This window comes from Zootoca vivipara, chromosome 3 (assembly GCF_963506605.1).
Source record: "Zootoca vivipara chromosome 3, rZooViv1.1, whole genome shotgun sequence".
NCBI classification, from domain to species: Eukaryota; Metazoa; Chordata; class Lepidosauria; order Squamata; family Lacertidae; genus Zootoca; species Zootoca vivipara.
The window spans coordinates 99,728,312-99,745,653 of record NC_083278.1 but is presented as its reverse complement, the minus strand read 5'-3'; the positions used below and the strand labels follow the sequence as shown (position 1 = coordinate 99,745,653).

General features: G+C 40.9%; 1 protein-coding gene across 1 annotated transcript in view; it reads left to right on the top strand.

The window, feature by feature from the left end:
* LRPPRC (leucine rich pentatricopeptide repeat containing) overlaps nucleotides 1–17,342 on the top strand; it is a 113,764-nt gene that overhangs the window by 31,844 nt on the left and 64,578 nt on the right. The window contains exons 12-19 of the mRNA XM_035111198.2: nucleotides 2,159–2,277; nucleotides 3,382–3,475; nucleotides 7,535–7,604; nucleotides 12,908–12,935; nucleotides 15,011–15,068; nucleotides 16,211–16,317; nucleotides 16,529–16,606; nucleotides 16,933–16,986. Coding sequence (XP_034967089.2) covers nucleotides 2,159–2,277; nucleotides 3,382–3,475; nucleotides 7,535–7,604; nucleotides 12,908–12,935; nucleotides 15,011–15,068; nucleotides 16,211–16,317; nucleotides 16,529–16,606; nucleotides 16,933–16,986 — 608 coding nt within the window. The remainder of the gene's footprint in view (nucleotides 1–2,158; nucleotides 2,278–3,381; nucleotides 3,476–7,534; nucleotides 7,605–12,907; nucleotides 12,936–15,010; nucleotides 15,069–16,210; nucleotides 16,318–16,528; nucleotides 16,607–16,932; nucleotides 16,987–17,342) is intronic.

Here is a 17,342-nt window from a genome sequence, read left to right as displayed (position 1 = left end):
TCCCCTTACTTTTTAGGAGGAAAAAAGTGTCTTATGGAGCGAAAAATACGGTAGTTCTTTGGAAAATGACTTCATCTAGGCTGGTTTTATGTTACTTTCACAATGCTACCAGTGGAGCAAAAATGCACTGAAAAATGAGTAGGTTTACAAATACAGTAAAGCAGGGCTGCCCAACAGGTCGATTGCCCAACAGGTCGAACCCCCAGCAAAATTCACACACACCCCAGCTCATAAACTTTGGCTCCCTAAAAATAAGCTCAACAAGTTGGCTTCCTTTAAAAAAAAAGGAACTTTGACAATGGGTAGATCACTGCCAGTTTTTTAATACTGTGAGTAGATCGCAGACTCTTGGAAGTTGGACGCCCCTGCAATAAAGCAATCCCTCCTCTAGACAAGTCCCAGATTTTAAAACTTAAAACTGCCCTAGTGTGTGCTTGTATGAAGCAATCCACTTTGAATCCCCAAGACTCTGGCAGATAACAGTCTGGAGCTGTGTGACTCACATGCCCTGCAATCAACAAGGTTCAAGGAAGTTTTGGGATTTTAAATCTCCACTCCTGGCAGGCAGGCTGCGTGTGATCCTTCTTATCTTCAATGGTTTCCCATTTTCTGACTTGATCCTGGACCGATCCGCAAGCAAACTTACACACACTGCATTCATATTTGTAGCTAATCATGGTGATCACACAATAGTGATCCCCTTCCCTCCAGCAAGAGTGTCTAATAACAGGAGCATTTCCCAGACACACACACACACACACACACACACACACACACACCACTCCCTTTCTCTACCCAAGTGCATTCCTCTATCACTCTCACAGACAACTCCCACCCAAACCTTCTCTCATCAGAAACATACACATTCAGGAAAGCCACCAGCTCCTTATAGTGGACAAAACACACACACCCTGTGATCACCTGTGTAGCTCAGTCAGTATAGCATGAGACTCTTAATCTCAGGGTTGTGGGTTTGAGCTGCATATTGTGGGAAAGATTCTTGTACTGCAGGGTTTGGATTCAGGGGTGGCCAACTCCCAAGAGACTGCGATCTACTCAGAGTTAAAAACTGGCGGTTATCTACCCCATTTTTGGGGGGGTTCAGGTCAAAGTTTTTTAGGGGAGCCAAAGTTGTTAAGATTCTTACCACAGGCGTCCAGTGATCTACCGGTAGATCTACCTGTTGGTAGATTGGCAATAGTCTTGCTGCTTGGCAATAGTCTTGTAGCCCAGTCCAGCCTTGTGCAGGTCTACAATCTTGTCCCTGACATCCTTGGGCAGCTCTTTGGTCTTGGTCATGGTGGCTACTTTGGAATCTGCTGGATTGATTGCTTCTGTCGACAGGTGTCTTTTGTACAGGTACTGTAACGAGCTGGCATCACAGGTACTAGCCCTAGAAACATGCCTCCTAAATAAACTTTTTATACCTTTTATACCCTTACAGCAGGTGCTTCTAATCTCAGCTCCTTACATACAGTGAAGATACCAGGTAGCCTGACATCTGGCTGGTTGTTAAGGGATCAAATACGTATTTCACTCATTATAATGCACATCAATCTCTGACTTTTGTCTTCTGGGTTTCTGGGGGTTTTCCTGTTGTTATTCTGTCTCTCACAGAAATTTACCATTAAAATTATGAACTGGTTATTTCTTCGTTAGAAGGCAAACAGGCAAATTTAGCAGGGGATCAAATACTTTCCCCCTTCACTGTATGTGCTTATGGTAAAGATACACATGAATGTAGCTGATTTCACAGCAGAACCTGATTCCTGAGGACGAGACAGAGCAGCAACTGGAACAAAGCAATCACAAAGTCTTGTTTCTATAAAGCCATTTCCAATCTTTTAATTTTTCCTGACATTGCATGGAGATCTATAGTTTTAGGGTTGAATCTAATGCAGCATGAGCACTTCTGCTTGCATAAAGGGACACCTTCTCCCTCTGCAACCCCTTGTACTATCCCCAGATCTGCTCTGGAGAGTCCCACAATCCTCCGGGGCAGATGTTGGGGCATGTGAGGGACTGTAGGTGAAGAGGTTCCACTGGAGAAGCAGAACTCTGATCTGTTCACATATGGACACATTGAATATGGCCCAAAGTTTCTAGGTAGCTGAAATTCAACATCTGGTTCAGCATCTGTTTCCCCTCCCCCCTTTAGGTACAATTGAAGTCCTCAAAGCAATGCATGAAATGCAGGTAGAGCCTGATATAGAAACATATTCCAGCTACGTTTTGACAAATTTTGATGATATCAGCTCTGCGCGCCGTCTGCTGCAGGTGAGTTAAATAGTTGGCTTATTACCGTACTTCATATCCCAGTGATGTTAACTTACCAAGTTTCATTTTATTTTTGTGGTGATCTTGATGCTGTACTAGCCCTAGAAACATGCCTCCTAAATAAACTTTTTATACCTTATCTTTAATGTATTTTCCATATTTTTCCAGAAAGCTGCTTTGAGGCATTAAGAATGATTAATGACTTATTTTGGAGTTGAAATTTCCAGAATTATTTGTGTAGTGGATGGTGCAGGAGGGAATCATTTTTACACCAGTATAATTTTAAGCCATTCGTTTAAATCACATTTCTAATTTTTAAATCTTAATGCATATAAAATAGTTGCTGTAATAACTAAAAGTTATTGGCTTGCAACTAAATACACATTTTATTATTTTAGACAATATCCAACTAACTCTGTCAGCACCAGGATTTATGCTTGTACAGTGGAACTCCCTCTCCTCTGCCTGTATGCACCTCATGCCCTCTCCAGATCTGCTCCAGAAGGTTGAGGGAAACCTAGAACAGATTTAAGGGTACACAGTGAGAAGAGTCTGATGTGCAAGCATAATACATAGATATTTCAGAAATACTTGCAACCTTCTATTAGGAAGGCCAGAGACGCAGGTGGTGCTGTGGTCTAAACCTTCTTGGACTTGCTGATCAGAAGGTCGGCAGTTCGAATCCCCGTGACAGGGTGACCTCCCGTTGCTCAGTCCCAGCTCCTTCCAACCTAGCAGTTTGAAAGCAAGCCAAAAAAAGTGCAAGTAGATAAATAGGTACCACTCCAGTGGGAAGGTAAACGCTGTTTCCGTGCACTGCTCTGGCTTGTGTGTTCTGTTGCGCCAGAAGCGGCTTAGTCGTGCTGGCCACATGACCCAGAAAAAATGTCTGCGGACAAATGCCAGCTCCCCTGGCCAGTAAAGGGTCCCTTTACCTTTTTTATTAGGAAGGCCAGTGCCAACCTTCCATTAAGAAGAGGATGGGGTTTGTCTAAGGCTGATTGTTGAATTCATACCAGAGTTTGGATTTCATGCTGGGGTCTTAAGCACTGTGCTCTACCAGTTGTTCCTGCATTTCGTCTCTGTATTATGATCTTTCCATAGGAAGCGAACTTTCCTATTGATAGTAAATCATTCTCTGCAGCAGAAATCAGATACACAGCAGCCAGTGGGAGACTGGAGGATGTTTTAGCTTTATGTAAGTATCCTTGATGTTGTGATTATTATTTGTACAGCCATTGTCTGTTGAAGCTAGATGTAAGAATGAAAAACGTACTTTTTAATTTTTTTAAAAAAGTCTCCTTGATAGCATAAATAAAATTTACTTCACCAGTTCCCTAGACTTGGAGTTCTAGTGTGCCTTGCCTCTTTATAAATACAGAATTAATGATTAAAACAAGCACAAAATAAATCCATAAAATCACATTTAACTTTATTCTATGAAATCCACAATCTCAGATTGCATTATCTGGGTTTGGGCCATTGTTTTGTTGTTATAACTACTTAATTCCTGGCAAATAGAAGGGGAAGAAATGGAGGCATTTCTACTCACCTCCTGGCAAATAGAAGGGGAAGAAATGGAGGCAGTGAGAGATTTTACTTTCTTGGGTTCCATGATCACTGCAGATGGTGACAGCAGTCACGAAATTAAAAGACTCCTGTTTCTTGGGAGAAAAGCAATGACAAACCTAGACAGCATCTTAAAAAGCAGAGACATCATCTTGCCAACAAAGGTCCGTATAGTTAAAGCTATGGTTTTCCCAGTAGTGATGTATGGACGTGAGAGCTGGATTATAAAGAAGGCTGATTGTCAAAGAATTGATACTTTTGAATTATGGTGCTGGAGGAGACGCTTGAGAGTCCCATGGACTGCAAGAAGATCAAACCTATCAATTCTTAAGGAAATCAGCCCTGAGTGCTCACTGGAAGGACAGGTCGTGAAGCTGAGGCTCATGAGAAGAGAAGACTCATGAGAAAAGAAGACTCCCTGGAAAAGACCCTGATGTTGGGAAAGATGGAGGGCGCAAGGAGAAGGGGATGACAGAGGTCGAGATGGTTGGACAGTGTTCTCGAAGCCACCAACATGAGTCTGACCAAACTGCGGGAGGCAGTGGAAGACAGGAGTGCCTGGCGTGCTCTGGTCCATGGGGTTATGAAAAGTCGGACATGAATAAACAACTAAACAACAACAACAACAAAATAATTCCTGAATTTGGGTCACAGGCTCACACCGTCTTCATATCTTGAATGTGCCCTTTAGACAGGATTTGTGAGGACAGGATTTGCAGGGAAAGAGACAATGGGGTGGTTTCCCACTTTGATCTTGCAGAGAACAGTTTCCAACCTTCTTTAGCCTGAGGGTTGTGTTCAGTCTTGGCCAACCTCCCGGGGGTTGCATGCAAGCAGTGGTGTAGCCACCCCCACCCCCCCAAACACTCATCTATAAGGTGCAGTAGCAGCGGATGACGGACTGGGGGTGGCAGTGGCATTCGCATTGTTGCTGTGTATTGGTACAGAGCAGTGGAAGAGCAAGGCTGCAGTGTGTTTGGTGCCAGCACGAGTGCTGGATGGGCTCTGCCAGTGCCCCTGCAGCTCCCCCCCTCCCCCCCATCTTGGTATGCAGCAGTGACTGGACAACCAGAGGCCAGGTACCCCATCATCCGCTGCTGACAGAGTGGACACACAGCCCTCTCCTCAGCTGATCAGCTGGGGGGGTGTTTGTGTGCTATTTCCCCCTCCCTGCTCATCAGGCGCTCTGATTAGCATTGGAGCAGACAATTTGCATTGCCAGGTGCCAGACTAGGTGAGGTGGTTCAAATTTCTCCACCAATGCTCACCAACAAATAATCAGTGATCTGACCTCTTCCCTCACGTGGCTATCTATTGATGGGATGAGGGAACAAAGAATGATGGTTTTAGGCACTTTTCCTAGGTAACCAGAGACGTCAAAGCTCACAATAGTGCTCATAAGTGAGATTCTGATACGCTGCACAACTTCGAAGTGTGGAGCGTAATGATCTTGGGATCACTGTCTATCTCCTTTGCTTTCCCTATGTGTGTTTATGCATAAAGAAATTCCTTCCAGTAGCACCTTAGAGACCAACTAGGTTGTGTCATAGGTATCAGCTTTCGTACCTATGACAAACTTAGTTGGTCTCTAAGGTGCTACTGGAAGGATTTTTTTATTTTTTGTTTCGACTGACTATGTCAGACCAACACGGCTACCTACCTGTAACTGTGTTTATGAATGTTTTTCTTCCTCCACCCCACTCCAGTTTAAACTGCTACAACATCCAAAGAGTCATCAGTGCATACTTGTCTTTACTTTAGTAGCGTCACAACTCTTGTGAAATACTCGTGAAATACTGCTTTGTACATTAAACTATTGAATCTATATATTGGGGGTCAGCAAACTTTTTAGCCCGATCCACTGTCCCTCAGACCTGGGGGAGGGGGAAGGACTGTATTTTGGAAAAATAATAATGAACAAATTCCTATGCCCCACAAATAACCCAGAGATGCATTTTAAATAAAAGGACACATTCTACTCATGTAAAAACACACCGGTTCCCAGAAGGCGATTGGGCCGGCCCCCGGGCCTTAGTTTGGCTACCCATGCTGTATACTGATAGTCTTACCAGAAAGGGTTTCATGTTAATAGATCAAATTAAAGCTTCCTTTTGTGGTGCAGCTGGTTAAGGGGAAGGCAACCTGATAAAGCGGACTGCTACAAAAGGGCTATTGATTTCAGCTTCCAGGTTTCTATAATGCTTCTTACTCCGCCAAACCTTTATTAGGCATTACAAATATAGGCCATCATAAAACATCCATATATAATTTTTGTTTAAAAAATATATACAAATAAACAGGATTTTAATTGGAGTCTATTATAAAGTTGTATAATGCATAGATTCCCAAAACTGAGAAGATGAAAACTATGAAGGAATCTTGATGCATTAGACAGTGTGCACAAGGGTGCCTGTTCTCCCTTTCTCAACTGCCCCATTCCACTTCATTGTCATCTGTTTTTCATTCCCCCCCCCCCAGACTTGTTTGTCGCTAAGGAAACCAGCTTTGCCGGCTGTCAGCGGCAGCAACAGCGGTTGAGCATACAGAGCTGTACCGTGTTGTTGTTGTTTTTGAAACAAACAAAAACTTGTTAAACATAAGATTGCTTTCTCATTTATTCATTTCTACATTTAGATAACAAAAATCATGAGGGATCACAACAAAGAAGCAGGGAAGTTCTTTAGTGTAAGGCCCAGTTGGTCTAGGGCAGAGCTTTCCAAACTTTTCATGTTGGTGACACACTTTTTAGACTTGCATCATTTCACAACACGGTGATTCAGTTTTACTAGCAAACCGGAGGTTAAAGTAACCCCTTTCCAGCCCCGGGAGGAGTGCGGGGAGTGTTCATGCGACACACCTACACGCTGCAGCCGACACACTAACATGTCGCGACGCACAGTTTGGAAAGCTCTGGTCTAGGGACTGAATTTGGATTCTCCTGCGCTGCTTGTCTGGAAGCTAGCATGGAAGAAGTAATGCGTTCTGCCAGAGTGCATGCATTTGAAAGACAGATGGGCACTGATGTTTCAACTACTAGAAATTCTGCCTAGCTGTTGATTTTTAGAGCCGTTCAATGTCCATGTTCTTCCTCCGTCAGCTGTCTGCTCTCCCACCTCCCCTCCACACATACCAGCTTGTGTGTTTCATTCCTGGCTTGAATTAAGCCAACTCCCCCCACCCCTAGTGCTGCATAGCAGTCTCTGTTCCATTGTCACACATAGCCTAGGCTTATGAAATTTAGCTTCCCAGATACGTTACTGAGAGCTAATGAGTGTTGTGGATTCTGTTTTATCTTTTGTAAACCGCTTTGATGGTTTTTTAAATACGTGTAAATTGTATGAGATAAATAAATGTATTTCACTTGGTGGAGACTGATTCAACAGGGACTGTTGCTCTAAGTTAGTATGCACGGAGATGAACATGCAGTAACTGCATTCCCTAATAATTGACAAAAAACTCCAAAATGCACTGTAATTCCAGGGTATTGTATATCTTTCTCTTTCTAGCCAGCAAAGAAAGACCTCTCTGTATTTAAAACTTGAAATTATTGGAAGATCATGCATTCATGTGCCAAGATGATCTTACTAAACAGATTCTCTTTAAATAAATGTCTTTTGATACCGAAGGCTTAATGCTTTTCGGAGAAGCAAGGGTCAACACATTCTAAGAATTTTCATTTATTCTGCAGTGTCTTCTCCAAATATGCCACCCATGGATCAAGTGCAATTCAGAGGCAGTCTAACCCTTGGATTCAGGCGGTAAGAGTTTATGAATCTTTCACTGCCACCTTTGTACCTTGGATGCCCTTGGTCCTTAATCCCAGGATGGTATTTTGGGCAGTTGCTTTAAGAAAAAAGGGGTGAGGAATGAAAGTACTGTATATTTAGGAGCTGGATAGGAGGATATCTGTGGCTGTAAGAACCAGTGCAGGCCTATCATCTCTCTTAAGGTTTAAAGAGCCAGAATGAACCCTACATTGTATTTTAACAGACCATTGTATTTTAATATTTTGTTGGAAGCTGCCCAGAGTGGCTGGGGAAACCCAGCCTGATGGGTGGGGTATAAATAATAAATTATTATTATTATTATTATTATTATTATTATTATTATTACTTCCCACTCTTGTGAGTGACATGGGTGGGAAACGTTCAACCTATGCAATCACTGGCTATAGCATAATTATTTTTGGTTCTGTGAATCGAAAGCTTAATGCGTGATTATGTAATTGTAATAGTTATCATTTATATAGTGCATTCAGTTTTCAAAGTGTTTTGTGCAAGTTGTTGCCATAATGGCATCAACCCTGAAAGTAAATGGGTATGACAATCTCAGATGAAGCACTAAGGCTGTGCTTGCCTAAGGGTACCCAATGAAATTGCAAAATTCAGTATAGCGCTAATAATCTCTTGTCTCCCCCTCCGTGCTGTTCAGGGGTTTCTCCCGGTCCTCCAGGGAGGATTTGAGGGAGTAAAGGAGGGGATGCCCCATTGCCCTAGTGGGTGTCATTGCACTGGCTTCTGCTAATAGAACCCAGAAACTGAATCTGGCCTGCAGCCTTCCTCATTATGGCTCATTCTTATAGCCAGTGTACTGTACTACCACACCACCTGTCATACAATACTTGTGCAGAAGGGCCTGCTCAATGGCTCCTCCCAATTTTTGGACCTCTCTTCCTAGAAAAGCTAGACTGGCTTTCTCCTTGTGGTCCTTCCACTGGTAGGTGAAGACCTTTGAGAACTGACTGCTATTAAAGAAAGGGCTGGTGCCGTGCTGTGCTTATTGCAATTATTTGTATGGTTTTAATTTATTTTATGTACATAGTTGTACTTCTGACAATGTTCAGTTGTTTTTTAATTTGTTTTTCTGTGTTTTTAGTGGTTCTCATTTTTATATATAAGCTGCCTTGAGTCCCATCAGGCAAAAGACGGGGTATAAACAAATTGTTGTTGTTGTCCAGTTTTTACTTAATCCATGCTCATAGTAGGTGTTATGTTATTTAGACAAAGCCCAGCTTCATGATTCACAGTCATGTGTCGTCAGGCTGTGTTGTTGGACTGTTACAATATCAGAGCGCAAGTTATTCCACATGCTAAACAACAACACCCTAAATCATCTTCTCGTCATGCTAGTTCAGTATGTAAAAGGAGATTTTTGAAAATCACGGGAGACAATTATTTACTATAGCATTAGAAATGCATTTTGTGCTATTAGGTTTGTTCATTTCTGAAATTTCTTTCTCTGGCCAAAGTTAGCAGATTTAGATCTTATGGTACCTTTTATATGGTAATTCCATCTGTTTTCAGGGCCTAAAAATGTGTTCACTATGATTGGTGAAGTATTCGGCCAATACTTAAGATCCATATCAGACCAGTTGTGCCTTTCTGTGGACCTTGAGGTATTGTTGAACTATAGTTTGAATCATCCCAGACTGCTGGACAGGCTGTAGCTGATGGAAGTTGGAGTTTGGCAACATCTGAAAGGCCCTACCTCTACTTGAGATCAAAATGCTTAAGTTATACCCGCCCCCTCTGTCATATACGTTTTCAGATCATCATGCATGAACAATCCTGTTCAGAATCTGTATTGAATAAAGCAGTTAGGATGGGACAGGAAGAAAAAGGGAGAAATTCTGAAAAGCCACCATAGCACAATATTTCCTGACACCCCCTTTCTGATGGAGAGAAATCAGCTGTTTTGTTGAACAATGCCTTAAAATGTTAAATAAGCGCAGCAACCATAGACTGCTTTAGGTTTTTAAAATAGGTCCATTAAAATTTCAGACCTTGTGTACGTGTTTCAGTGACATAGGGCTTTTTCAAGACACCTCCCCATTCCAAGAATAATCTTGGAAGATTTTGAGAGATGTTTTGTAAATTCAGAACGTCACAACTCAGAGGGATAAACATTGGAGAAGTGACAAGTACAGCTAGCCATGCACATATGAAAGTGTCTGCTTCCTTGGATGCTTGCATAACTCTTTACCTCTGGCAGTTCAGAGTGTATTCCAGTGCTCATTGGCCACCATCAGTGCAGTGCCCAGGCCATATGCTTGCTTTTCTTGAAAGAGAACCTCCATCCTGGCCTCTTTATGTGTTTCCCGGAGAACAACACGGCCTTTCTGCTACTGAACTCCTGTTTCGTTCACCCTCCAAGGAGGTGGGAGGTGAAGAGGCAAACAGTGCAAGTACTAGGCTTCTGGTCAGTTTCTCATGAAGTAAAGCAGCATAACCCTCCAGGAAAGGGAACTTTGGGTAGGATGGTTGTAACTTACGTTTTTCAAATTCAATATTACTCAATCCACGGTTAGCATAAGCCATGATCTGCCATTTTGGTTTGCTAACCAGTTTGCTATTAATTCAGGCTTTATGTGTAGCTATAGTTGAGTGTAGATAATTATGGTTTGGTGAGCATACTCACCCTTTGAAAGGCAAACGTTGGTGACAGTTCACGGTTGTCAGGCCCCCACCTCAAAACACACCGGCAGCAACTCTTACTTGAAAGTATGTGGCGTTTTTGGGAGCTTCTCTCATTACTGAGTATCAGTCAATTTATTGTGTATAGCCAAAAGACCTTTACAATGTACAGCAGAGGGCAAGAGCCCTCTTGAAAGTAAGGAAAATATGTTTATTCAGGCTAATAGCAGTACAGGCTCAGCAGCACAAGCAAAAGTCAAGAGGCCAAGGCCCATGAGCAAGACTTATAACTCAACAGAAGCTTTGAAGATGTCTCTCTATAGCTAACATGCCCCTCCGCCCCCCGCCAAGCATTTAAAGACAATGTAGGGTGAGCTCATTCATGGGACTCTCTCACCCTCTGAGTCTGCTGCATTCACACATGCTAAAAACCCATTTATCCAGCTGGGAAAACTTGCTGGAGCAAAAATGTCTTCAGCTGTGCAGACTGTGGGTGCCTGTCATATCTTGGACAGGAATGCCACCCTAGAATAGACATAGAGACTTCTTTACTCTACTCCATTACCAATAAATAATGCAAGGTGAAAGGTCTGGCAGATTAAGCCAGGATGGGTACACATTTCAGTGAATCCGCCAGTTTGTAATTAATCAAGGAGAAGCTGGATTAGTTTTACCCACAGCCATATCAACACTCAATTCAGTATCAGTTTTTAGTTAGGAATTAGAGAGTGAGATATGGATGTATGTCCCATCAGTAGACAAAAAACAAAGTGCTTCTCTGCACAAAGCACAATTAATTTGTAGAGTTCATTTCCAGAAGAGTGTCATGCGTGCTCTATAGTTGTATTTCCTTCAACAGCCCTGTCAGTATTATTATCCCCATATTGCAGATGGGGGAACTTGAAGTTGCAAGACAGGGGGTATGCCTAAGGCCACATGGCAGAGACCAGAGTTGAACTGGGAAGTTCCTGGTCATAGCTGAGTCTCACTGATGGCCACTAGGTTGGATGGACCTAAGGGTTGGGCAGATTCATGAAGAACAGGTCTAGTAGCATCTGAATTTAAGAATAATCCTGCTGTTGTTTGGGTATGTTTGTTAACTGGAATTAAAAATAAATAAAAATATTAAATAAAGAATAAAAAGAATAGTACTGCTGAACTAGACCAAAGATCTATCTAGTCAAGCATTATGTTCACACAGTGGCCAACCAAATGCTTTTTGGGAAGTCCATCTGACACCAATGCAACATTTTTATGTTTTGATATTGATGGCTGGATATTGTCAGCAGAGTGAGGTGTGGAGGCAGGACTTTTCCTGTTATGGCTTGTTTGAGAACTTCAGGTGTCTGGCTGATCAGTGTTGGAAACAGAACATTCAACTACTCAGATTTGTTTGGTCAACAAGGCAGTTCCTACACTGATAAAGAGAGTCATGATTTTAACCTACCGATTTCCAAGAACAGCTAGAATCCGTCTGCATTTGCTTCCAGTGCACTGTTCCTAATCCAGGGCAGTGTTTTTAATCTGTAGCTGTGGACCAGCAATTTCACACTACGCAGTAAATATTGCAGTGTCGTTCTGGTTATTTAAACTGGGAACATCTTCCTTCATTTTTCAGATTCAGTTTCTGTGGACTTGTATGTCCTGCTGGAATTTTTTGTTTAGGATTCCAAACAATTAAGGTTTTAAAATCAGCAGTCTTTAGCAAATAAAATTAAGTATCCTTGCATACCTCTTTTTCTGCTTGTGAGGGAGCATCTCATATATGGTGAGGTCTTGTCTCTTCTCAAGGACTGTGTTTCATGAGAGACTGTGACAGGTATTTCACAAAACTGCCAAGATTTTTTTATATATATAAAAGCAGATAAAAATGAAATTATGCAATCCTCTTTCAACCTGGCAGTCTGGAGAGGAGATATATGTTACAGTAGCTCACTACTGTATTTTGGAGAGTATGAAGGTAATTGTTGATATTAAATAATACAAGTGTATGACTTTACTTAATTTGAAAATGCTGCCTGAATTTAGATATGCAGATAGGTTACAACCCCGAACCTTTAACAGTGGGGACAGTTGAAAACTGATTAATGCATTTACGTTTAATGTGTGATAATGAGTTGAATGGTTAATCACACATTAACAGATTAATCATGCAGATTAATAAGCGCTTTCAGCAGTACTTTTAAGGAAATGGACTAAGCATGTTGGAAAGTACGTTTTTCATGTCACCAGCAAACTATTCATGTACAAGCTGCAAATTACTGTTGTGGTTAACCCTCTCAAAAATCATCTGAAGTAGATACCAGAAGGTCTGAGGAACCTTAATTTTCTGCTGAATGGACATTTACATTCACATTGATATTTTTGTTTCCAGGCTCCCCCATGTAAATGCGAGCAAGAAACTGGTTGAAACACATTGAAACAATGGATTCTAACATAACCCTCCTTTTCTGTGGCAATTTATATACAACGTCAAATCATTTTTCAAAAATAAACGTGACAAAATGTTAAATCATTAATTTATTTTTAATACCTTTTACCCAAACAAATCTGCATGTGCTTAGCTGTAATTTTTTCTCTTAAAGAAATAGCTAAATTAAACAAATATTTCTGGCCTTCGATTAATTATCCTCTGCTGCCCTCTACAGGTCCTTTGATGTAGATCTCTGGAGCGAGGTAAGACGGTGAAACTGAAATAAAGTAGAGCTGCTTGAAATGTTTTGGGTACAGAATATTACGGAAGTATAAGTAACAGGAAGTTGCATGCTCACAGTCTTGACAGTAACTTATTTGGAGAGTGTTGTATCTTGTCCGGTGCATTTTAAATTTAGGGCATGATTCAACCTAAGCTAATTCTGATTTAACTCAGTGGGGAGATTTAGGCACGTGCTTAACTCCCAGCCACCTTCACTTCCCCATATCTAATTGGATTTAAGACATGCTTGGCTTTGGATGAAGTTTGTTGATAAAAAAAACTTGGGCAGAAACTTGGACAGTGGTAAGGGACTGCAGGGTTGTTTCAAAGTTGGGCTCTCTGCCAAAGTAACTTCTTGCAAATTTAATAATTATGTGCGAAAGAGATGAGGATTGGGGTGGGGAAGAAGACTGAACCCATTTGTTAGGCTCGAGGGGAAAACCAAAAGCGCCTTACATCTCTATATGTCACCAGTTTAAAATTCAGAGAATAAGCAGTATGGAAGTGAACCAAACAATTGAGGAAGTCATTTACAAAATAACCAAGGCTCCTTCTTGCACAGCATTTTCCTACACCCTGTTTAAAGTTGTTGGAGAACCTGTGGCTCCTTGATGTTCCTGGAGTACGGTTCCCATCAAGCCTAGCCAGTATGGGCAGTGGACAGGGATACTGGGAATTGTGGTCTAGCAGCTTCTAGAAGGCTGCAAGTTCCCTGAAAGATAATGAAGTGATAGGAAGATTGCTCTAAAATGAGTTTTTGGATCCATGTTTCAGCAAAACACTACATGGGGCACAGCATAGCTTAGTTGTTTTTCTTCTATTTATTCCTCTTGGATGTAGAAGTAGGGCTTATTTTTCAAAAGAGCCTTTTCTTTCTGTCTTCTGCATCTTGACAATCTACACCTTCCTGTTTAAATAGGAAATACCACCGGAGTTTTCTTGCCTGTATGAAGTTTTGCAAATCAGGCTGCTAGTACAGCTCCAGATGTGGTGTTTGCTGAGGCAAAGTTTATACTAAACTCAGAAGTGGGTCAGAGCTACAGAAAGAATGTTGTGCTCTCTGGTGCCCTTTGTGCTGGCAGAAGGCTTTTATTTAGGAGATTTCCATGGGGGGGGGGCTTTTTACTAATTTAACCTCTGTCCCCCCTGTGCCTCTAAAATCTGCTCCTGTGGGCGCGTGGGGACCCTTCAGGAGAGTGTGGGAGGTGTTTTAGGAGCTAATTAATATTGGGGAAGAAACACAATTCATTCTGTTGCTTCACATGCCAAACTGTCAAATAAGTTAGCCATAGGAAAATCAGATCAAAGTCTGGATGTAGTAAACATCTTCAGTTTTGCATTCCAAGTGTGCCATGCAGTCCTATTCCTGTTTACTTGGAGGTCAGTTTTACTGTTTTCAACTAGGCTTACTTCCCTGTAAATGTGTTTAAGATTGCAGACTTAGGGTTGTATCGAGTGTTGGTCCTACTCAGAGTAGACCCAGTTGAATGAATGGCCATGGCCAACTTAGATCCCTTAATTTCAGTGGGCTTACTCTAAGTAAAACTTAACTGGCTATAACCCGTAAGATATATTTTTTGCCTTGTTTAAAGAAGTGGGCCACTTTGCTGGTGTCGGCGTTATGTACTAATTAAAAATGTGGATTTTTATTATTATTTACAAATATGTAAAAACTGTTGAGAAACTATAAAGACTCTTAATTTTAACACCTGAAAGTGACCGTGTTTAATGATTGCTTTAAGCAATACTTTCTATTGTGGCTTAAGACACTAGGAACAGAATCATTGAAAGACTTCCTTTCTTTCTCTCTCCGCCCCCCCCCCCCAACTTCCAATATACATTTTGGTGTGCAGCATACATGCTGTTGGTGTTGATTTTAAATACCATATTTACACACACAAAAAGTCTTCCTTTTTAAAGAGCGAATTGCTATGATGTGGCATAGAATAATAGCTTAGTGGAGAGATGCTTTATTATTTGTAGAATTCAATTTCAGATACTATTTGCCCTTGCTTCTTCTTCTCGGCTGCAATGTACGATTATTCTGTCTTACCAGATAACAGAACTCTTGTACAAGGATGGACGTTATTGCCAGACGCCTCCGGGACCAACTGGTAGAGTTTCAATTTCTATGATTGTAACTTATCCACAAATCCGTTCTTCTGTGTAATGATGGGCTTGAGGGATTACAACCATAAACACTGATTACTTCTTTTTGAAAGTGAAATTTGGAAAACATGTTGGGTAAAATCTTTATCCAGATGATCACAGTATATTTTATGGAATCCATGAGATTGGGGGGGGGTTTCCCCCCCTTTTCTTTCTTTAATTAAAATGTTCTCCATTCATAGAGTGCACATGTGTTAAATAAGGTTTGCAACACTGATAACATAATCAGATCCCTTAAATAAATGTTTTACAACTACAACCAAGTGTTGCAGAAAGCTATTAAAACGAAACAAAACATAAAACTATTAAAATAGCATTTTAATTGCTTTCTGTCATATCAAAAAGCAAAATGCCACTTAGTATCTTGAATAAAGTGACTTAAGACCTGCTGAACACTCTTAATAAATAATAATAAAAGAATGCAGTACATGTCACTAGTAGATGTCTTATCAAAAGCTCATTAGTTCTTCCTGATGCTCCTATACATTTTATGCTTGAGTGCCAAAGAAAATTAGTGCTGTTCACTATGTAGCATCTTTTGTTAATCTTGATTTTCATTGGCTAATAAGCAGCTCTCCACAGGATTATTCGATCTGGTTGTTAAAAATCATTTAATACTCCTTATTGTATTCACGTTCGCTTGCTAGGCTGCAGAAAGCGTGGTAAATAATGTGAAATATACAGTGCTGTGTATGCGATGCTTTAGGAAGCTCTTTATTTCCTTTTGAATAAATGACAAAATATTTATGGCAACTATTTTGGGGTAGTGGGCAGGAAAGTGGGGGAGAGGCCTTGGGCAGTACTGCTTCTGTCACACAGCAGTGAGAAAAAATAGATTGAAGATAGATTCTGTACTGAAAAGCTGTCACCGGGTTTGAAAATAATTAATATTCCTTTCACTCACCAGTTAGATATGTGCTCCCAAACCACATAATCTCTATGCCTCAGTGATCATTGTTGCCATTTTGGAGCCTCTCATCAGGGTGACATCTCACACCAAAATGATTTCTTATAAATTAATCTTGATAACATGACAGTGTCAGTAATTTTAGTGGAATGCTTTCTCTTGTGTTCCTCCCCCCTGCAGAAGCTGTTGGCTATTTTCTTTATAGCTTGATTGACAGCATGAGTGACTCAGAGGTACAGGCCAAGGAGGAGCGGTTGAGACAATACTTCCATCAGCTGAAGAAGATGGTACCATTTCATTTTTTGCTACATAATGCCTGTCCTGCCTGACATGTATCTATTAGATTTGAAATTGCAGCTTTTAAGTACAACCAGACCACTTCTCAATGACATGCGAGTGCTGGAGACTTAAATTATGTCTGAAATTTGTCTAACAGAAATTATCTCAGTTTGGTTGTGTTTTTAAAACTCATGTAATTTTCTCCACCTCTTGGTACAGAATATAGTAATCCCTCCCAACATCTTTAGAGGTATTCGCAACCTACTGGACAGCCGCCACGTTCCTGAATTAATTAAGGTCTGTAGTGGTAAATTAAATGTTGTCTTTCAATATAAAACATGTGTCTGTACTCCCCATGGATCTGTTTAGAGAGAAACAACATTTAAAAGGAACTGTTTCTGATTTTTAAAATAGCATATTGATCTCCTTTTTATTTAATTTGGAAGCATTTGTGTTTTGGACAGACAATTTTAAAGCTCTAACTATGAGGATAAATAGGGACAGAGAGACTCTTTTCTATGGCTTAACAGCATGCTTCATGATATTGCTGAAATGGGATCTTGTTCAGTTCTATTTGTCATATATTTCATACATTTTCTTACACTATATATATTATCTTTTAGGATGTAGTTATGTTGACTGATAGAGACACATTGTTGCCTGGAGAAATATCAAAAGTAAGTAGGCTGGCTATCTAGGTTTATTTGTTAGTAATCAAATAATTTATGTATACAAAAAGGATACTTTGCTTCCAAGGTATTCTGTTCTCTTGTGAAGCTGACATTTCAGTCTTTTCGTGGAATTAGCTTCAGTGTTAATAACAGTAGAAGCATAATGTGTCTGTTAGTTTGGATATGTCGTCTGCATATTTGGCCTTCCCAGAAACTGGCTCGAACACCTGAGACAGCTGCTGTGACTCAGTTTCCCCATATAGAAAAGAGAGGAACTCATGGACGGTTACGAGCCTATATTTTTGCCATTTTGGAAAGGGAAGGGCAAGTTGCAAAAAACCCTGCCTGGCCTCACTTGCATC